General features: G+C 44.1%; 2 protein-coding genes across 19 annotated transcripts in view; one reads left to right on the top strand and one right to left on the bottom strand.

Moving 5' to 3' along the window:
• The window catches only part of TRIM55 (tripartite motif containing 55), a 60,406-nt gene extending 56,082 nt beyond the window's left edge, over nucleotides 1-4,324 (top strand). For all 11 annotated transcript variants that reach the window (XM_086336772.1, XM_086336762.1, XM_086336765.1 and 8 more), the window contains one exon: nucleotides 3,292-4,324. In XM_086336772.1, the coding sequence (XP_086192898.1) occupies nucleotides 3,292-3,414 (123 nt within the window). In that variant the 3' untranslated portion in view covers nucleotides 3,415-4,324. The remainder of the gene's footprint in view (nucleotides 1-3,291) is intronic.
• Nucleotides 4,325-5,727: 1,403 nt separating this feature from the next.
• CRH (corticotropin releasing hormone) overlaps nucleotides 5,728-22,183 on the bottom strand; it is an 80,274-nt gene continuing 63,818 nt past the window's right edge. For 5 of the 8 annotated variants that reach the window (XM_086336779.1, XM_086336776.1, XM_086336778.1 and 2 more), the window contains 2 exons: nucleotides 7,609-7,788; nucleotides 5,728-6,836 (listed from right to left, as the gene is read on the bottom strand). In XM_086336779.1, coding sequence (XP_086192905.1) covers nucleotides 6,253-6,825 — 573 coding nt within the window. In that variant the 5' untranslated portion in view covers nucleotides 6,826-6,836; nucleotides 7,609-7,788 and the 3' untranslated portion in view covers nucleotides 5,728-6,252. Of the gene's footprint in view, nucleotides 6,837-7,608; nucleotides 7,911-18,675; nucleotides 18,805-21,004; nucleotides 21,155-22,183 lie in introns of all 8 variants that reach the window. The other 3 variants (XM_086336781.1, XM_086336777.1, XM_086336782.1) reach the window with 3 other exon arrangements.

Raw genomic sequence — 22,183 nt, 5'->3', positions numbered from 1 at the left:
GTCACATACAAGTGCTGCTGCTAAGTCACTTCAGTCGTGTCCGACTCTGTGTGACCTTGTAGACGGCAGCCCACCAGGCTCGCCCGTCCCTGGGATTCTCCAGGCAAGAACACTGGAGTGGGTTGCCATTTCCTTCTCCAATGCATGAAAGTGAAAAGTGAAAGTGAAGTCGCTCTTAGCGAGTCCAACTCTTAGCGACCCCATGGACTGCAGCCTACCAGGCTCCTCCGTCCATGGGATTTTCCAGGCAAGAGTACTGGAGTGGGGTGCCATTGCCTTCTCCGGCAAGTGCTTTAGGTACATTATTTATTCAGTCCTTATGACAGCCTTGTGGGATAGGGTGCATGAGTGCTAAGTCACTTCAGTCATGTCCAACTCTTTGTGATGTATGGACCGTGGCCTGCCAGGCTCCTCTGTCCATGGGGATTCTCCAAGCAAGAATACTGGAGTGGGTTGCCATGCCCTCCTCTAGGAGATTTCCTGACCCAGGGATTGAACCCATGTCTCTTATGTCTCCTGCATTTGCAGGCAGGTTATAGGGTGTCATCTCTGTTTTACAGAAGAGAAGAAAAAAGGCTCAGAGAGGTTAAGTGTCTTGCCTGAGTCATACTGCTAATGAATTGTTATTCTGGGATTCGAAACCAGACTCAGCCTCTTTGCATAAAACTTCCTTGCTGAGATGGTTAGAGATCCTCAAGTTCACATAAATAAGACCAAGGAGACAGTGTAGTCACCTACAGATACTCAGAATAATCTCTGCTCTTGGCCCCCACTCTGGCACCAGCCTTTCTTCTCTGAAAGATAGCATTTGTCCATATTGTTAGAAGGAAAAATCTAATACCTGACTGAAATGTGAGGGTGTTAAAGCAGAAAACCCAAACTATTTGATACTAAGTTTTGAAGGCTGTAGGCTATTAACTGCCAAAACATTTTAAATGGAAGATAGGTTTTCCATTGGGCTTCCCAGGTAGCTCAAATGATAAAGAATCTGCCTGCAATGCAGGAGGCCTGAGTTCAGATCAGGTGTGAACCTGCCTGGTTCAATCCATGGGTCAGGAAGATCCCCGGGAGAAGGACATGGCAACCCACTCCAGTATTCTTGCCTGGGAAATTCCATGGACAGAGGAGCCTGGTGGACTAAAGTCCATGGGATTGCAGAGTTGGACACGACTAACACACAGATTTTAATCTTGAATATAAAAAAGCACAGAAATACAAATTCCAAAAGCCATTGAAATAGCTTGCACACCTCCAGCAGTGTCACAAAGATTCTATCCCACACAGACTATACCTTACGCAACTAGTTTCACCCTTTAGATATTTCAGGAAAACTGTCACAGAAGTTTCCTCTAGATTAGAAGTTGTCTTCAAAAAAAGAGGCTACACAGTGAAGCCTGATGGTCTGTTCATCTATGTAGAATTCACTGTTTGCGCATACAAAATGGCTAGGAAAAGTGCTTTCTTTACATATCAATGATGTGCTCAGATCACTTGGGTTTTTTGTTAGGATTCATGAGAGTAAGGTGACTCTGATGGGGATGAGAAGAGTTTGGTGTGCATAAACAGGCTCTGTCAGTTCAGTGGCTCAGTTGTGTCTGACTCTTTTCGACCCCATGGACTGCAGCACACCGGGCCTCCCTGTCCATCACCAACTCCTGGAGTTTACTCAAACTCATGTCCATCGCATCAGCGATGCCATCCAACCATCTCATCCTCTGTTGTCCCCTCCTCCTCCTGCCCTCAATCTTTCCCAGCATCAGGGTCTTCTCCAATGAGTCAGTTCTTCACATCAGGTGGCCAAAGTATTGGAGTTTCAGCTTCCGTATCAGTCCTTCCAGTGAATATTCAGGACTGATTTCCTTTAGGATTGACTGGTTGGATCTCCTTGCAGTCCACAGTTCAAAAGCAGCAATTCTTCGGTGCTCAGCGTTCTTTATAGTCCAACTCTGACATCCATATATGACTACTGGAAAAACCATAGCTTTGACTAGATGGACCTCTGTCAAGATGATGTTTATTCCACCTTAACTTCAAGGACATTCAGGTAGCTAGCCTGTTACCAACAGAATCTAATAACAGCCTTTTTAAAAAGAAGCCCAGTCACACTTGATGTCTCAGCTATTCCTTTATAGAAAACTACCTGCTTCAGTTTTATTCTAATAAAAATAATATGATTCCATGGCTAATATGATTCCTTGGCCCCTCTTAACTTTTTATCAGGGAGTAACATGGCAGGGGGAAGGGTAATCCTAAGGCCATAAGGACTTGGGATAATTTTACTGAACTTGAAACATTACCCCCAAATACATAATTAGGGCAAAATCGGGTAAAGTGTAGGACAAGTGCTCATTTTTCACTTGAAACTGTTTTGAGTGGCAACAAAACTACACACTCACTGAAGTCCTGCTTTGCCTGTGCCGGTTGTTATCCAATCATATAGCAGCTTCAAAAAATCACCCTGGGCGTCTGGGTTGAATGCATGTGCCTACTTCATTGCTTTGGTATCAGCAGCCTTCTAATCTCACAGGATAACTTTACCAGTGACGTCATCAGAATATGTTAGTCTATGTTCGGTGTTTCTCCTAGGAAGAACTGTGTGTGTCATACCTTCCACGTAAGGAGTTTGTGTTTTTACAACACATTGCATTTCAGCAAGACTTCTTTATGAGTGTCCCTGATTCTACTAAACTTTTATTTTTTAAACTCAAAGCATCATAAATACATTTCACTTTTGAGATTAGATTCAAAATCATAACCTATGATTTGTCTGGTATCTATAAAAGATACCTCACTAGAAATGTTTATGTTACTAGATTTTATTGCCTAGAGAAATGAATCCTTTCTCAAAACCTACAGTTTTGCAAAATTTGCTTATATATTTTTCACATGCTTTTAGAAATTCTTAATTTAGCAGTGGAGAGATTATGTCATGTGATGTAGCAAAGTCATTTAGGATTTTATCTTAGACTTTTCTAAATCCAAACTCCTGTTAGTTTTAATGTGATTTTCATCTCAGTAAATGATATACAGGTCGACTTAAAAAAAAGTAGAATAGCCTATACTCTTTCCCTAGAACTTTCCTCCACTGCATGCGTACTTTTATCCCTGCGTGTGAAATCCTTTCATGGCTCTTGGCCACAGCCAAGATAACCTGAGCTTGCTCTCCATCCCTAATAATAATTATGTCCTATATAATTATTATTACCTTTTCTCCTCGGTAGAAGAGGGACTGGACCAACTTGGAAAGGACTGGCCTCTTTTGCCTCTGACGCAGGTTCTCTTCTGTTGCAGGCTGGATTTGAGAACCCTCCCCTCCAGAGACAGGCTGCTGCCTCAGGGAGCGGGAATGGAGCTGATTCTGAGCCAGCTCGCCATGTCTTCTCCTTTTCCTGGTTGAACTCCCTCAGCGAATGACACTCATTCCAACTGCTGCGCCTCTGCCTGCCTGGCTGAGATATTCACAGGCAGCAGGGACCCAGATGAAACTAGAATCATATAAAGGGACCTCTGAATGGCATTTCTACCAAAAATACCCTTTAATTCCAGATGACTTAGCTAACACATTGAGGGAGAACAATGCTCTGAGAAGAAAGTTGCAGAAAAGCACTGGGGAAAAAAGGAACTTTATCTTACGCAAATTTTTTATTGTGTGGGAAATGTTATGAAGGGTGTGTAGGTGTGGTATGTGTGTGTGTACATCAGTAACAAGTGGCAAGTGTTGAAAAAAGTGGGCACTACACTCGTCTCTAATAGGCACTGGCTATTGTTCTGATGTCATAGTAGCTCTTATTCTCTTACCTCTTTAACAGTGCAGGTGGTCAGTGAAATTCAGTGTTAATTCAGAAGTGACCGATTTATCAATATATGGACAAAAGGTAAATCATTGACCAAAGATATGAGATGCTTCACAAAGCTTTTCTCTTTTCCACAACAGATGTCGCTGGATGGATATCCAGAAATGTTCTTTGTCTCTGGTGACACTTTCCTAGTCCAGAAGGCAAAGGCCAAGGACATTTCTTGTGACATTTTTCTAATCTTAGTTTCAAATATGCAGATATCACATACTTTACCTGAAAAAGACTTTTCAACAGGAACTGTCTACTGTCTCATGTATCCACTGAGGCACCAATCTGAACTATAGAGCAACTGCATGTATTTAAATATATATATACACACACACACAATACACATTATACATGTACATATATATGTATTTAAATCATGTGTTGTCCCCCCATAACACCTCATTCAAAACATAAGTTTTGTAAAGTTAAGTTTTAACTTCACTCTGTATGAACTCTTAAATAAATGCTGTTTTTAACAAGTTAGTCTTACAGTGATTTATTGTGTTCATATCATTGTATTAATCCATTAGTCAAGTGAATCTAAAGGGTCTCAAGGGAATAAGCATCTTCATACATCCAAATTGATTTTGAAATATTAAACACTCAATTGAATTTTTAAAGTTATAATTAAACTACCAAAGGCAAGTGCATTATAAACTGTATTAGGGGTACTGTTTGATTTTAGAAGTGCATAGAGATAGTTTATATTCCTAAGAATTAAAGAGATTAGTGTTGGCATAGACATAAATGAGGTGTTTGTAAAGTTATTAAAGTCAAAATGTGCTTTATAAGAAAAATGTTCCCAAGGGGCACTTTGTAGCAACTACATTTAGTTGTTTTAAGTGGAGAGGTTATTGTTTCTATTAGAAGACAGCAATGGAAAATAGCTTAGAAAAAAAATAATGGTACCAAAATAATAGTTTGGTAAAGTAAACCTTTCTCATAGAAAAAAAACAACACAGCATTTTGGCCCTTTAACTGGAGGGAAGCCTTACCACAACCATTAACCTCTTTTTCCTTTCTTCCTTTCCTGTCCTCCCCAATTATGTCACATCTTATGACAAATCAGGGGGTTTCCCTGTGGTAAAGAATCTGCCTGCAACTCAGGAGACCCGAGTTTGATCCCTGGGTTGGGAAGAACCCCTGGAGAAGGGAATGGCAACCCACTCCAGTATTCTTGCCTGGAGGAGTCTGTGGACAGAGGAGCCTAGCAGGCTACCATCCATGGGATTGCAAAGAGTCGGACACAACTGAGCGACTAACACTTTCATGAGTGACTGCTGCTACTGCTACTGCTAAGTCGCTTCAGTCGTGTCTGACTCTATGCGACCCCATAGACAGAAGCCCACCAGGCTCCCCTGTCCCTGGGATTCTCCAGGCAAGAACACTGGAGTGGGTTGCCATTTCCTTCTCCAATGCATGAAAGTGAAAAGTGAAAGGGAAGTCGCTCAGTCGTGTTCGACTCTTAGCGACCCCATGGACTACAGCCTACCAGGCTCCTCCATCCATGGGATTTTCCAGGCAAGAGTACTGGAGTGGGGTGCCATTGCCTTCTCCGTCATGAGTGACTAATACTTTCTATAGTTAATCAGGGTTGAATGTTATTTCTGTTATGAATCAATATTTCATTTATAGAATTACCAAGCCTCAGAACTGCAAACAACTTACTAAATTCTTGAACTCAACCTCAGAGGGGTAATCTGAGGTGCAGAGATGAGTCCAAGGTAGTTGCAGGATTTGTGTGAGCCATTGACATATGTTTATGGTTTTAGCAGAAAATAAAAATGCCAGTTTTGTTTATTCTTGTGTTGATGTCAATTTGGAGGAAGTAAGGAGCTCCGTTTTCCCCTGTGAGCATTGGAGAGGAAAAATAAAGTCGTGATTACCTTTGCAGCTTTTATTAGAAATATAAATATTCAGCATTCCCTTACAGAGCCAAATTGATCAAGGATTGGAAATATGTTTTATTACTGAAACGTTTACAAGGAAAAGTTGGTTCAAAGAGCTTACATATTTTTGTCTCACCCACCTAGAGAATGATATTCTTTTTGGCTCAAAACACAGTAAAATCAGTATGGTGACTTATGTCTACTACTTCAAAACATTTTCCCCTGGGTCTATACTCTCTATAAAACACTGTTTAAAGACACCTGGAAGTAGAAACTAGAAGTATAGGACGCAAATTACATATTGTCGCTGTTACTGCATGTGAATACACTGTGTGCATGCTAATTAAGGAGTCTGGGCGCTCTTGCTGTACATCCTCTACATCTCAATCTATATAAAAATAAACATGGTATCAGAGCAATGCTATGGTATAGAATATTGTATTTTTATTTTTCAATTTTTAGATTTTTAAATTCACTTTTGTGCTAAATACAGAATCTTTTTAGCCAAACGCACCGTTTCATTTCCCAGCAATGTCCAACAGTTTCCTGTTGTTATGAGCTTGCTGTGCTAACTGATCGGCCTTGGTCATTTCCAAGACTTCTCGGAGGAGGTGGAAGGTGAGATCCAGGGAGATGGGAGGTTCCTGGGATCGCCTCTTCCTGGCGGCTGGCGCCTCCTGGCGGCTGCCGAGGGCGTTCTCCGTGCCGCGTTCCGCGGGACCCGCTGGGCTGTCGAATGGGCGCCGGGGCTGCAGCAGCGCTCGGAAAAAGTTGGCGGCCACCTTGTCCGGAGAAAGGCGACTGCTGCTTCTGCTGGCGAGAGGCGAGGCGGCGGGAGAGAGCGGAGCAGCCCGGGTCTCATCGAGGTTACCCAGGCGGAGGAAGTATTCCTCCCCAACACGGAGTAGGGTGGGCAGAGCCTGGGGTTCCTGGGGCTGCGGCGGCGGCTGGAAGAAACTCAGGGCCTGGGGGTGCTGTGATGCCTGCCGGGCACCCGGGATGGGCCCCCGGCTGAGGAGGGCCCTGCATGGCGGGGAGGGCAGCAGAGCCACCAGCAGGACGCCCACGGACACGAGCAGCGGCAGTCGCATTTTAGCGGGCGCTAATTGCGGTACAGAGGTGGGCAGGGGGCGGAATGAGAGAGAAAAAAAGAGAGAGTTATCAGAGTTGAGCTCCACTGGGAGTCTTCCCGCAGGACGACACCCACAGACCCAGCTCCCGGCGCGGGTGGGGCGCTGTCCGTAGTGCTGAAGCGCCCGAATTAGGACTTCCAGAGATGGAGTGAGACCAAGGGGAGCAGCTTGGAAGGGCAGGGCGCAGCAACAAGGCTCAGTCCCGCTCCAGGCTGGAGCGACTCTCCTTACAAGACTCACTTAGGGAGGGTCCCCGAGTCCCCTGTCTAACGATTCCCCCAGATCAATTCCCCGGGCTCTAAAGAAGACCTGCAAATTCGTGGTCTCAAGGGCTCTAAACATTCCCCCCTCCCCGCGACCCCACCACCACCCTTTCCGGATGTTTCAGCATTTTCCTCCAAACAGAACTGCTGCCTCTCCTTCCTCTTTTCCCATCCCTGCCCTCGGTTCTCTCGGTGGTGGTCGGGATGGATGGGGGCTCGTTTACACAGCGAGGATTAACGGCCAGTTCAGGTAACGCTGAGCAGCCGTCTAAGTTTGCTTTTAGTAGCATCTCAGCTACTATCTATTGGAATCTTGTGGCACGGGCGCGCACAAACGCGCGCCCGCGCGCACGCGTTCACACACAAACACACACACACACATACACACACGCCTAGGAACAGCCGGCAGCGCGGCGCACACCCTGGCAGCTCAGGCAGTGCAAAGTTGGAGGCGCAGTTCCGTCTAGGCGCTCCCTACCTTCCGAGGTGCTTCTGCAGGTGAGCGGGGCGCAGCGCTTCTCTGCAGAGAAAGTCTGTGGGGCTTTTTTTTCAGCGGTTCTCTTCCCTTCTCCTTTCTCTTCCCACTCTGTTCTTTTCCTCTTCTCTTCCTCTTCTGTCTCTCCACGGACGTGGGCTCTGAGTTTCTCCACACCAGAGCCTGGAAGGGGATTTTATAGTGTCGACCCTCTTCAGAAACCACGCAGCATTTGCCTAATAAGCTGACGCTCTCTTGACAGCTGGATTGCGCGCTGCCTCTGCTCCTGCATAAATCATAGGGCCCTGCCCGGGAACGAGGGGCAGAATTTTTGCTATCTCAACACTGAATCTCACATCCAATTATATCAACAGATATTTATCGCCTCCTTGATGACGTCAACGAGCCCTAAAATGGAAGGGCTTCTTATGACTTGTCCATTGACAAAAATTCTTGAATGAGATTTCCCAAGTGTGAAAACATACTGGCCTCTTACTAGGAAAGGCCAAAGGGAAGGTCAGAAAAGAGAGTGAATGGGAGGGGAGAGAAGGGGAAGGGAAGTCTATCAACACACAGTCCTGTGATAGGGGGTAACTCTGGACATTTCCCTCCATTCTCCCACCTAACTCCTCTGACCTGCTGTGTCAGGCAACTCCTCATCATCTGAAAATATCCCTCTGCTAGAGACAAAATGTCCCATTAACTTTCTGCCTGGAAAAGAATGAAGAACAAGGAGATGGGATTGCAGGGACATCCAGCTTTTAAAGCTCTAGATGCTTTATCCTCCCAAGAACAGATAAAGAAATTATGAGTCTGCAGAGGTAAGATCAAGAAGTCTCTTGAAACACTGCTCAAGTTTTTTAAATGATGCAAGAGCTACTCCCATGAGGAAGAGGCACAAACCAGAATCAGCGAGGGGTGCAGCAAAGATTTTAAGGTTTCCCAGAATCTCACTGTTCCTCCTTGTTCTCTTCTCTCAGAATCTGAAATTAACTGTGGACTTTTCTGTTCCTAAATTAGAGAAAGGGCCAGTAAGAGGTAACTGAGGTAAACAATCTTTATCTAGTCTCCTTAATGCAAGCCCAATGACAGAAGCATCCATTCTAACTTCCCATTCTATACTGGGAAAGACTTAAACTGCTTGATTATAGGGCTGAATTTATCAGTTACATGTTTTCACTGATGAATGTTGAGCCTGTAAAAATGATAACCTCATTCATTTTACTTCCAAATACTATTAACATCCATGACAGTGCCCATATCAGGAGTACCCAGGTTGTTGTTTTAATTATTTCTTTTTCTAAATTCAAATATGCTGCATGGGAACCTGATAAATACATAAATGCTCTCTGGGACTAACACAGAATTGAATGCCTATAAAACCACACTAATATTTCAAAATAAACTGATATCATATAGGTGGGAGGTTGTTAACCTGTAATTGTGCAAATTTTGTTTGTTGTTTAGTTGCTAAGTTGTGTCTGACTCTTTGGTAACCTTGTGGACTGTAGCCTGCCAGGTTCCTCTGTCCATGGGATTTTCCGGGTAAGAATACTGGAGGGGGTTGCCATTTCCTTCTCTGGGTGATCGTCCCAACCCAGGGATTGAATCTGCATCCCTTATATCTCTTGCATTGGCAGGCAGGTTCTTTACCACTGAACCACCTGGGAAGCCCAATATATTCTGCAATTCAAAATGCAATTCCAAACTCTAGTGTCTATGATTCAATTCAGCTTCTAGATAACCATCAAAGTTGTTTATCAGAAATTTCCTGTTCCTCATTTCTGGTTACCTCTGCTTATTCCTTTGTAGCTAACCTGACAAATGATACAATGCATATTTCAACTCCCATTTTTGAGTCTATACTAATTCACAATTGCTCCAAGAAATAAAAGGAAGGTAAAAATAAAAATTCTGGCTGTTTCCAGAGAAGTCAGTGCATAGTTGGATCACTGTACTACCGAATGGACTTTTGACATAAGAGAACAGAGAAAGAAATATGTCTTCAGGGGAAGATGTGAGTTGTTACAGAAGATCATAATCATAAAAACTAGTTGAGCTTTTAGAAGAAAACTGTGTTTTATGTTGGTAAGAAAATAATCATTCTCTGTCCCCACTGACATATTTCAGCTTGGGTATCAATCTGGAGGTGAAAATAGGTTTGGAAGGGGAAGTTGAGGTAAACGAATACAGAAGTAGAACTAGGAAAGGGAAAGACAACAGGTTTAGCTGGGAAGACCTGGGAGGTTCCTCCAGAGAGAGTGAAAGTGTTGGCTGCTCAGTTACGTTTGGTTCTTTGTGACCCCATGGACTGAAGCCCGCCAGGGGATTTCCCAGGTAAGAATACCGGAGTAGATTACCATTTCCTTCTCCAGGGGATCTTCCCAACCCAGGGATTGAACCCATGTCTCCTGCACTGCAGGTGGATTCTTTACCATCAGAGCCACCAGGGAAGCCCCATTGAAGACCCAGCTTATTCCAGGCTTTGACTGGCCCCAAACCTTTTGAGATCTCTCTCCTCTTTGGCCATATGGAGGATGCTGTTTTAGTATAGCTCCCTCAACACTGTTGAATCCTTGCTGTGAGATTTTCCTTGAGCAGATAGTTGGTTGGGAACAGTGGCTCTCACTAGGGGTGAGGAATAGAAGGCCTAGATCTCAGTGGAGGAGTTGTACAGAGTAATCCCTACTCACCACAATTTAACCAAAAGTTAGATCTCACCAAATCACTGAGCATTCACATCAGAAATGACTGGAAGGAATCATTTGGTTTTAACAAGAGCCAGAAAGGTTAAGTGACTTACGTGAAGTCACTCAGCTCGTGATAAAAGTCAGAATCAGAACTCCATTCCCTTGACTACCCACCTGTATTATCTCCATAATATCACAATACCCTTTGAACTTCCTTTTCCAGTAGAGACGCAAGAATAAATTAAAATGAGAAGATGAATCTAAGTGAAGCAATATGTTCACACACTAATCCTGAGTTACCTTTTCTCAGACTTTCCGTATATTAATAAATCACCTAAGGCAAGACAGCACAAAGATGCCCTGAGCATGTTGATGCCCGGGCCCCAACCTCTGTGCACGCGCTGCAGTGTACCGTTAGCTGAATCTAATCACTGTAACATGAGGTTTTCAAATACACTGCCAACTTAAGATGCATTGATTTTTCCACCTTAGTTTACCTTGGAAAAAAGAGATCTTTTGAGAAAGTATAGAGCTTATGTAGTTCTCAAATTAATGACACAAATGTGTGATTGCAGAAATAACATACTGCAAGAGGACTTACATATACAGAAAACTAAATAGCCAAGTCTGTAAAAATTACCACTGACAAATTTAATGTTACATGCAGGAATAAATTCTTCAAAGGAGTCACTGGAGAACGAATTTAAATGCTTTCAGAGCCTAAAAACAAGCCAAGAAACATGGGCACGAAATAGGGATTACTTCATCCTTACAACCATATTTTTCAATAAGAACATATTGGAAGGGTATAGTTAAATTTTAAAAGGCATGGCACAGCAGTTCAATGAGTAATGAAATATTAGGAATAATAGATACCTGCTGGGCATATTTCTGCCATCTGCATCTCCCTGACTTTGAGGAGATCCCAACACATGCTTCTATTAGCAAAGTTCATAGCAAATGAAGACAGTCTCCAGATTTGTTAACTGAAACATTTGCTGAAATGAATCTACCATCTCCAATGACAGCCTTTAAAAATGCCAATAGGTGGATAGGTAGTTTGGTCATTGTACCTTCCATAGGTAGCACTAGGGAAAGGACCTCAAACAGCACAAGTATCTAACTGCTTCACCAGTAACTGTAACTTTTATTAATCTCTTCTGATGATCAAAGCCATTCATCCTCCTTACAGAAGACTTAAAAAACTGGAAAAGTGTAAAGTAGAATACAAAATCCCTCACATTCCAGAATATATAGTCTCCATTAATATTTTGTTTTGAGACTTTTCTCTGAGTGCATACATTTTATGTAATTGGATTAAGACTCTGTTCCTAATTGTGAATTTCTGCCTAACAACAATTCTTCCTCCTCCTCTTAGAAACTTAAAAGTTAACTGGCCAGAGAAATCTTCCCACCCCTGTTTCCTCAGCAACCACTCCATATCCTCGGCTCCCCTTCCTCAGCCGACCTTTTGCAGCCACTTCCTCTTCCATGCTTCTTCAGACACCACTTCATCTTTCCTGCTCTCCTCATTTCAGAAGATCATTAATCCCTCCCACCTGCTTACAGTCTTTACCCTGTCCTCTTCATCTGGGGTTTATGCTACCACTTAAATGAAGTCTCAGGGCAGTGTCTGGGCAGGGGGGTGTTGGTAAACATGAGTGCATTTCAGAAGACCTCTCGAAATGCAGTGTGGAGAGTAAACTGGAGGGGCAAGGAAGTGGGCAAATGAGTTATGGTCTTTGGGTCATTACCACTGGGCCCCTACAGAATGAGCATCACACGCCAGTGGTGGCGGGAGCTGTACAGGACAGTGGCAGGGTCTCCTGTGGATCGTTCCAGGAGCCCAGGATACTAACCACGGGCAACCACACTCCCATCCCAAGGCTGGTGATGGTAAGGCTTCCTTTCATTTTCCCATAAGTCAACAGATCTCTCAGCAGCCAGAAATTGTCCCTGGGTGCCTTACCTCCTCCCCTCAGAAAACGGAATGTTACCATTCCCAATGTTTGTTGCCTGTCCCTTTATTTTTCCAGAAGTTAGGTATTAACTGACCCTGGGGAGATGACTCAGAGCACTGGAAAGGAGACAGGTTTCTGCTTCTCTAACAAGCCCTTGTCTTGATAGACATGACTGACCTTTCTATTTACATCGTAATACATCAGATTCTCTGTTTTAGGCTTCCGATAATGGATGGAGGGCAGTGAGAGGATGTGTGTGAACTTTCTGTCATGAAGGGCAATTTGCAGGAACTAATCATCTTACAATAGTTGGTCATAAGAAAGAAATCCATCAACTCAGCATCCTAATTAGGTATTTATATTCATGAACATTTCTTGACTCCAAGGAAATTTTTGCCAAAGAACCCTCCTAGGAATGTTACCAGTGTTACAATGGGAGAAAAATGAGGGGCTGTTTAACGTTTTGTGGGTTTTTTTAACATTTGTTTTCATTGACTTGGCTGTGCCCGGTCTCAGTTGTGTCACTGGGATTTTAGCTGTGGCATGTGAAATCTTAGTTCTGTCCTGTGGGAACTGACCAGGGATGGAACCCGGGCCCCCTGCGTTGGGAGCTTGGAGTCTAGCCACTGGACCACCAGGAAGCCCCTATTTACAGGTTAAATAAAAGTTAAACATATTTTTTACTGCAAAATTTTCTAGTGTTTAAAAAACTTTATTCTGAAGTGTAAATCCCCAAGTCTTCAGCCTCTGCCAGGTGTATTTGACCACAGAGCATGTTCATTCATTGTGAGACAAGTTGGGAGAAGCAATAAGCGAAGACATTTTATGAGTTCAGCTACACTTTCTTTCTTTAAAGAAAGAAATTCTTTAAATTTCCATGATTAAAGCTGCTAATATTTTACTTCTTCCAGGGGGATAATTTCAAATGACACATTTCACCCTTGAAGAGAGTGTTTCAGGGTATGGACACAAGTCTATTTCCAGTATTTCTGAGGATCACCTGCCAGGGGAGGGGTCACTTTATAGAAAGGAGCTGCTGAGCCCTCCCTTGCTACTCATGAAACAGACTGTTCGCACACTTCCTGGTCAGGGGAAGGAGTTGGTCTCTACAGTAATTTAGCCCAGGGAAATCTGTGAGCCCACCTTGCAAAGGACGACCTTCTTCAGGTGTGAAAAGGCAGAAGTTTCCTAGACAAATTGCAGTTGGAGATGTCAAGTTTCTTCCAAAAGGAAATTTGATTACTCAAGGGGCAGTAGGCAACAAGAGCTGCAGGGGTAGACAGAGACAGGCAGCCAGTACTCAGGAGCTGTGGATCTCAAAGATGTTACTGGCTCTGGTTTCAGACCCTTTGTGAACCTTGCTACAGGCTCTATCCCTCTCCCAAGGCTTTTGTCAACCATCTGTGGGAAACGTGATGTTAGCTTTCAATATGAAATCTACAGTTAATTTTTCGTGTGTGTGTGTGTGCTTGTTAATCTGTCTTGCAGCTTATTGTGAGCTCACTTCCCACTTCTTTATAACTTCTAGTACACTGCTCACACAGCGTGTGTGTTGGTTCTCAGAGACTGACTATGTATATCCTACCTAAGAGAAAGGCTGAGACTTCCCCAGTGGTCCAATGGCTAAGATGCCACAATCCCAATGCAGGGGGCCTAGGTTCAAACCCTGGTCAGGGAACGAGATCTCACACACTGCAACTTAAGATCCCAAATGCTGCAATGAAAATCCCGTGTGCTGCAACTGAGACCCATCACAGACCCGTCACAATGTTTAAAATAAACATTTTAAAAAAGAGAGAAAGGCTACCTCAGTTCAGGGTGGTCTCATAACTCTAAGTCAATGAGCCCTTGAAAGGAGGGTTGTATGAAACCTATGTGTGGGAAAGAAAGGATCTGTCTGATTTGCCACATTCACTGTTCTCTTTTGCATAAAATTTGGAAATGATCTGAACAACAGCATTCTCAAGATAATGGAAAAGATTTAACAGCCTCAAGCTGCAGTGAAGTTTAATGTTCCTATTCATATACAGTTAAATATAGATACATACTTGAGCTCCATTTCATTTTCCAACTTGTTTTCTTTGTACTTTAATTCTTAATAGCTGTGAAGTTCTGCCTTGTGCTAATGTACTTTTATCTTCCCAGCAACAACAATAATTGCAATGAAGGAATTTTTTTTTAATTTTCAAAGAGAAGTAAAATTATATAATCTGATTTCTTTTATAAAAAGTTATGCAGACTTTTGAGGCAGAATACTATATCTGATTCCTTTTTATAAAGTTATTCATTCTAGTGTCTTTATATGAAGATTTCACTAAGAAATAAGCCTTGCAAATAGAATAAAGCATTCACCTGACTCTCCCTTCCTAAGGAGATACACTAGATTTCTGAGCATGGTAGCTATCACATTACCTCAATACAGCTTTTACTCTATTACTTCCAAGCTGGGTGATCTTGGACCTGTATTTAAAATTTCCAAACGTATCTGTCAAATCATTCTAAAATGCCAGTTTCTCTATTTTCTCCTCTTAGGGTTGTGGAATGAAATGAGATAGAATATAAGAAGCATTCAATGAACGCTGCACATCTGTTGCTAGGCTAATGACCTGGCTGCTATTTCAGTTGAAGAAGGTGCTTCCATCCAGTCTCAGCTCCTCAGGACCTAGAACTATGTCCGGTATTTATTAGGCTTGACACAGATCTATTAACAAAATAAAATAAGTGTAATCACCAAGTTTTTCTTCTTCTAATACTGGAGGCTTTTTGATGTCCAGCTGATCTAAAAAAATTTTTGATTAATAGACTTCATTTCCTAAGAGCAGTTTCAGGTTTATAGAAAAATTGAGCAGAAAGTACAAGGAATTCCCGTATACTCTTTCTCCCCTCAACTCTCCTCCTGTTCAGTTCAGTTGCTCAGTTGTGTCTGACTTTGTGACCCCATGGACCACAGCACACCAGGCCTCCCTGTCCATCACCAACTCCCGGAGTTTACCCACCCTCTCCTCCTCCTCTGTGTTCACAAGTCCTATGTGGAACATATGTTACAACTGATGAACCAATATTGATACACTATTTGTAACTGAAGTCCACAGTCTACTTTGGGCTCACTTTGTATCGTACATTCTGTGAATTTTGACCAATGCACAATGGCACATGTCCACAGGACTACATCACACAGAATCATTTCACTGTCCTAAAAATCCCCTGTCCCTATAGTTTTGCCTATTCCAGAACGACATAAAGCTGGAATCATACAACATGTACCCTTTTCAAACTGAAACCCTTTCAAAAAGAAACCCTTTCTTTCACTTTGCAATATGCATTTCAGGTTCCTCTCAGTCTTTTCAAACAAAGGTACATTTTTTACTTAGGAATAGCAATATTCCTTGGCTGAGGACTCTTAAGGATTATTTCCATGTTGAAACTACTATTCTTAACCTAATCATTTACTGATTTAACAGGGGGACTCTGCATCTTAAAAAGGGGTTAAAAACAACCATTGATAACTAATATAAAAATACAAGGACATATATACTTCTCTTTTCCATTCCAAGATCAGTAAGTCCCTCTCTTCCTGGTGGGAGCCTCCATTACCCCACAAGTGGCTATGGACCTGTCAGGGTCTCCAGATGAGATCTGGATAATAAGGCACAATGACGGAGGATTCACTTTCTCTTCTCTCTACACCCTAATTGCTTCTGGGGAACCTTACTATCATTCCATTTGTAGTCTCTGCTCTAAGATCAGGCAATAGCAAATAGTCACTCATAATACATTTAAAAATCTTTTCTTCATCTTACCTCTCTCCCTGATCAAGCCCTGGAGGGTTCCCCCTTTTCCCAGATGGGAGAGAGGGTGGGAGTGGCACCAGCACAGGCATGGCCAGCGTCAGACCAGCCTGTTCCACAGATACTTGAGAAGCCTTTCAGTTGCCTTTTACCTTTTCTTAATGTTTACACCTTTCAAACACAAACAGTATGTCTCTCCACTGGTCTAAATTTAGAAAATGCACAAATCTATTTGGATCTTTCAGTGCTTTCTTAAAAGCCATCTCCCTGGGCACTTGAACTTTTCATAGGGCTTTTTCTGTGGAGATAAGGAATGAGGAGGCTCTTCAGCAAACACCTGAAGCTGGGTTGTCTGGGTTTCTCTCTAGGGTTGCTGTTTCCCTCCTGTCCTACTTCCCTGTCTAATCCCGGGGGGTGGCTCCTGACAGCACAGTGCCACAGGGACCTCCATCCCTAACCATGGTTTCTCTTGTTTACACTTCTAGAAGCATTGCCCTCTTCATCTCTAATCCTCACTGGAACCCTACGGGGAAGGAGATGTTATTACCACATTCCATAGATGCAGAAGCGGAAGCTCAGAACTTGGTAACTTGGCTGATGTCCCCCAGCTGATATGTGGAGGGATCCTGGGATCCTGAAGAGCTCCTCCTCTCTATCCCATTCCTCTCGCTTAGGACGCCCAGGAGCTCTGGGAAGGGGTGGGGTGTCGACACATGCTTCTGAAGCACCATATTTACGCCCTGTTCCTTAGCTGTCTCCTTCCTCAGCACTAAGCGCCAGATGTGACTGAGGAATATCACACTGTTAAGGTACATATCACACAAACGAGAACACTCCCCAAAATGCCTAAGCTCAGTGCGAACAGCCTTGGAAACTTACCCAAGGCATTAAACACAGTCATTCTGCTGTTTGCTTTGGTTTTTCTCCTTAATTTTAATCCTCACACCTCTTCTTTATAAACTATGCCAAATATTCCCTTTTGTCCATCCTTTGCTGCCATCCCCAGAGCAATTCAGACAATCTACTAATAAATGGCAACCCACTCCAGTATTCTCACCTGGGAAATCCCATGGATACAGAAGCCTGGCAGGCTACAGTCCATGGGGTCACAAAGAGTCAGATATGACTGAGCACCCATGCACACACTAAATGTGCTTACCCAGGTCCTCAAAATAGGTTCCAACCTCTCCATGTCTGTGGGCCTTGAAAACATTTGTGTAGTTTCTCATTCTGTAATGGAAGTTACAGGTTGATGTTTATGCTTCACATCAATTTCTAAATTAATATTTGCTATATCATCCTGCTAATTGATATGTACCTTTACTGAAATTTCAAATCAGCTTTTTGAAGTGGGAGGAAGGCAGAAATCAACTTGCAAATTCTGTGCATAATGAAGTAAGGAACAAGCTCCCATAATGAAGACAAACAATTATACAACATTTGCATGATTCTTTTTTCTCACAACATGAGACAAGACACGGCAGCTGATTAGCACGCTGCCTTTGCTGCGAGTCTTGCTTCTTCTTTCCCCACCATGTGGTAGGATTCTCAGAGCCAAGAGCAGGTCACACTTCTTGGTCAGAGTTTTCCAATATTATCCTGGGGTCTGCTGGGCAGTCAAGACCACCCTGCCAACCTCAGCCTAACGCAGACTTCTTACTCTGTGACTACCCTGGGGTTGTGTCCTGCAGCTGATACACGTGTGCTCTGAGTGAGGCCCCCATTCAGGTTTCTAACCACTGAACTCAACTGGCCAGAGAGGACTGAGAACAGTTCTCACTAGTCCCTAGAATATTTCCTGAGCGTCTACTATGTCCCACCCCTGTGGTTGGTGCTAGAGATAAGAATGAACAATGAAAACCCCTGCTGCCCTTGAGATATTCACTGCCCACCAAGGAAGACATGTTAGTAACAATGACATGTACGGTGAGTGCTCTGTGCATACGAAGAAGGGAGTCCACTCTGATGGGGGGAGGGGGCAGGGAGGGTTCAAGAAGAGCTCCCCAGAGCAGGCAATACCTGAAATGAGACTGGAAGGAAGAACAGGAATGGCCAACAAGCAAAGGAAGGATGGTCACTGCAGACAAGACAGCCTCAGAGAAAAGAAGCAGAGCTGGAAGGATGATTCAGTATTCCAGGAATGACAAGTGGTTTCCTGTACTGAGCGAAAGTGTGCAGAGAGGAAAGAGCCCCAAGGCAACGTGAGAGAGGCCAGTCGATAAGGGCGAGCTCCAAAGGACTCTCAACTGGACATGAGATCCTGGGCTAATGGAGAGTCGGTGAGATTTTAACAGGGAGATGACAAGGAAAGATGTGTATTTCAGAGAATACATTCAGGCTACCTGGACCTGATGGATATCATGTAAAACGATTATGATAATGAATGCTTTGGGTGCCTGCTGTGTGCTAGGCCCAGCGCTGGAGAAGACACCAGTGAGAAATCCTATAATCAATGCTGGCAAGCTTGGATCTGTCCACAGCGCCTCAGAAGCTGTCAGACAGCCTGTCAGAAAGTCTTCTCCAATTCAAATCCCAGCCCTATGACTTCCTAGTTGTGTCACTGGGTAGGTCATGTAACTTTTCATGCCTCAGTTTCTTCATCTGTGAAATGGGGCTACTAGTAGAACTCACCTCATAGAGTTATACTGTGAGGATTAATTGAGTTGTATGCAAAGTCCTCAGCATGGCTCTGAAACAGGAAGTGCGTAGGATTTGTTCTCACTGTCAACTATGACAGGGGTTCGAGGTGGAAGCCGTGGCCTGGAGAGACATTAAATGTGAGAAAAGGCGGGGTGTGGGACAGAGGGGGAAGTCCAAATGAATCTCATCATTTTGTTCTGGGCGATGAGGCAGATGGTAAACTCAGCAGGATAGTCTGGGATGAGAGGATGGCAAGATTAACTTGGGAAATATTGATATTGAAGAGCCAGGGGATGTTCAGGTAGGAATATGCACGTGGGATATGAGCCTACGGGGAGAATGGGCAAGGCTGGAGAACTGGAATCTTCAGTAAGAGGTAGAAACTGTGGCTTGGAATGGCCCAGGGAGAGCAGGACAAGACGAGGCACCCGAGAAAACCAGGATAAGGGGCAGCTGGAGATCACAGGGGAGGCTGACAAGAGCTAGTTCAAGAGCAAGAAGGAGCATCCAGAAAAAAAAGGTACCACGAGGCCAGATGAGGGGTGGAGCTGAGCTCTCAAAGGAGAGGAAGTCAGAAAAGCAAAACGCTGCACAGGAGTGCCACGGTGTAAGGACTGAGAGAAATCCAATCGGTTTGACAGCCTTTTGGTGGCTGTGTCAGTCAGGGTCTAGTTAGCAGAAGAGAAACCACACTAGTTATTTCAACAGAGAAAATGTAATATAAAGAATCAGGTTAACAGGAGTTAGAGCTGAAAAGGCGAAAGGGAACATGGAGAAAACACAGAGACTGTTAACTACAGGAGCAATGACCTCCCTGAGCACCAGGGAACCAAGGGCAAATATGGGAGTCACTGGGATCCCGAGCCTTGGAGAAGCGGCGCCCCCAGAGCTGGGTGCTGCCCCCTCTGCAGCTCAGAGGGATCTCAGGGAGCTGGACTCAGGGGAAGGGTCCCATTTGGCTGGTGCCTTAGAACCTGGAGGGTGGACCCAGAAGAGCAGGAGCTGGGACCTCTGAGGACGAAGTCAAGAGGGGGCTCTGGGGTGCTGGCAGAAGCAGGACACTGGACCCAACTGCCACGTCTGGCCTGTGGGGTTGCTGCTGTGGAGGTACTAACTAAAACAGCAAGCAGCAGGGAAGAGCAAGCCCTTCCTGTCCCCCCATCTGCTGGTCTCCCTCTACTGTTCCCTCTCAGCAAGACTCAGATTACAGAGAAGAAAGAGTTGGCCGACTCCTGGCCCGAGGTTCCCAAAGCAGCATCTACAGAGGTGGTTTGAGGCTAAGCAATCAGAATTATAATTTGCACAGAAATCCTCCCAAGGGTAAGTTAGTGTTTACAGGAAAGCCATCTAGCATGGGTTGAGAAGCAGAAATCAAGACAGTAAATCAGGACCAGTTTTCCAAAACATTTTGCAGTAAAAGAGAAAAGAGGATAAAGTGGTAGGAAGAAGTAGATGCAATGTTCAGGATGGCTGTTTAACTACTGGGCCCTAAAGCAAGCTTGCAGAAAGGTGAGCGCCCATGCTGGTGACTCAAAGCATCTGAGGAGATGGGAGGTGGCTCTCGACATAGAACTGGAGTGGGGGAGAAGTGGGGAGTGAGGGGACTGGCCGAGAGAGAAGCCAAAGAACGTGAACTTCTCTGAGAGGTGAAGAAAGATGTTGTGCCAAAACCAGACAAACCAAAATACCCGCTTTGTAAGTGATGTGCTGAGTCTACTACTAAGTGATCCCAACAGAAGGTGCCCTCATCTCATAGTGCGCAGAATCTTTCTGGTGTCCGCCTGGATCCTCACGCAGGCCTTCTCTAACCACCCTATCTGTCTAAACTTTTCACCTGCTCTCCTCACACACTTGAAATTCCCTTTCTGCCTGTCCTCCTGAGCACTCGCATTCCATCTACCGTAATTATTGGGTTTATTGTTGTCTCTCCACAAGAGACACTGTGGCGAACACAGTTTTGTTCACTGTCATAATAACCTAAAGTGAAAACAATGCTTGACACAAAATAGCCACTTGATAAATATGTGTTAAATACACGAATGGATGAAATCCCCAAGCAAGCACTACTGAAACAAAACATAACCCTCCCATCAATCAACCAGGATTCAGCCACTATCTGCTGGGCCCTAGCAGGATACTGAGAAAGGGTATGGAGGAGTCCCTTCTATGACAGAAGTTATGTTTGAAAAAAATGAAGCAACTTAGCCCACACAGTGACAAAAGAATGACTGAACTCTGCCCGCTGTCCTCCCAGGCTGCACTCTCCCCTGCAGATCGGTCTCCAATCATCTGTCTCTTCCTTGGACCCCTGAAGACTCACAGTCCTCAGCAGTCTTTCTGCTCCACAGCCCAGGGTTCACTGTCTTTAGCTGGTCAAGGTCGTGGTTCCATGGGGCCGAGTTCTCAGCCCCTCCTGGGAGCGGGATTAGAGGGTCTGGGCCCAGCCATGCAGCTCACATGCACCTGACACCTGTGGGTGTTTTGAAAGCCTCATCAGAGCTGACTTTGACGGGCAGCAGAAGCCCTGCAGGCAGCAGGCTGCCAGGACTGTCAGCCCCACTGGGGTGATGGGGGACGGGGGTCAAATCACCACCTGTCAAGGTGTTAGAAGAGACCTCAGACAGTTTTATGGATGCAGGGGATGAAAACCCACATCACCGAATGGGCGTGTGCTCTCCCTAGACTAGTCCCATACAATTCTGCTTCTTCCTTTCTGAACAAACCCAAATTTAGTGTGCCCAATGCAAGTGCACACATACATGCACCACATGGAAATGCACAGACATCACACACCCTCACAACACACAGACACAAGCAAGGCACTCGAATCACACACACACAACCACAAGGCTTATTCTCAGCCAGAGAGTTTCGGGAAATAACTAACAGAATGAATGAATGAGTGACACTGATGTTTTATCTGTAATCATTTAACAGAGGATGGAGCATAACAACCACCTACTATCAACCCTTCCAGTTTTAAACACTTATTTACTGATACTGGAGTTTAATTTCTTTTAAGAGAAATTCAAAAGTCTGGAGTAAAGGGTTCCTACCAACACTTTTGCTGTTACTACCGTTTATTATTTTTTAAAAATCAAATGATTTGTTGAGGACCTACTCCTTTAAAGAAAGAGCTCTCTGAGAAGAATGGTAGTATGTTTACTAATAAAGTATGCTGAAACAACAGAGTTGAGTTAATGGAAATTACACTGGGCTGGGAGTGAACAGGGTTCCAATCCTGTCTTTTTACAATTAGTAGATGCAGCTGTCTGCAAATTAGTTCTTCCCTCAGAGTCTTGACTTTCTCATTTATAATCTGGGAGGTGTGGTGGAGAGTCTTTACTTAAATATAATACACTGACCCTCCATGCACATCTACATTCTGTCCTAACAGTTCCTAAAATATTAAAGAAGGAAAAAGACTAGACACTTTAAGCATGAAAACCCATTGTGGAGACAGGACATCAACAAACTTCCAGGGGATGGAGAAAAGAGG

Source organism: Bos grunniens, chromosome 14, assembly GCF_055505025.1.
Source record: "Bos grunniens cultivar Pamir isolate PY7600 chromosome 14, Bosgru_T2T1.0, whole genome shotgun sequence".
NCBI lineage: Eukaryota > Metazoa > Chordata > Mammalia > Artiodactyla > Bovidae > Bos > Bos grunniens.
Note: the sequence above shows the minus strand (reverse complement) of the source record. Positions and strands in the feature narration are given on the sequence as shown.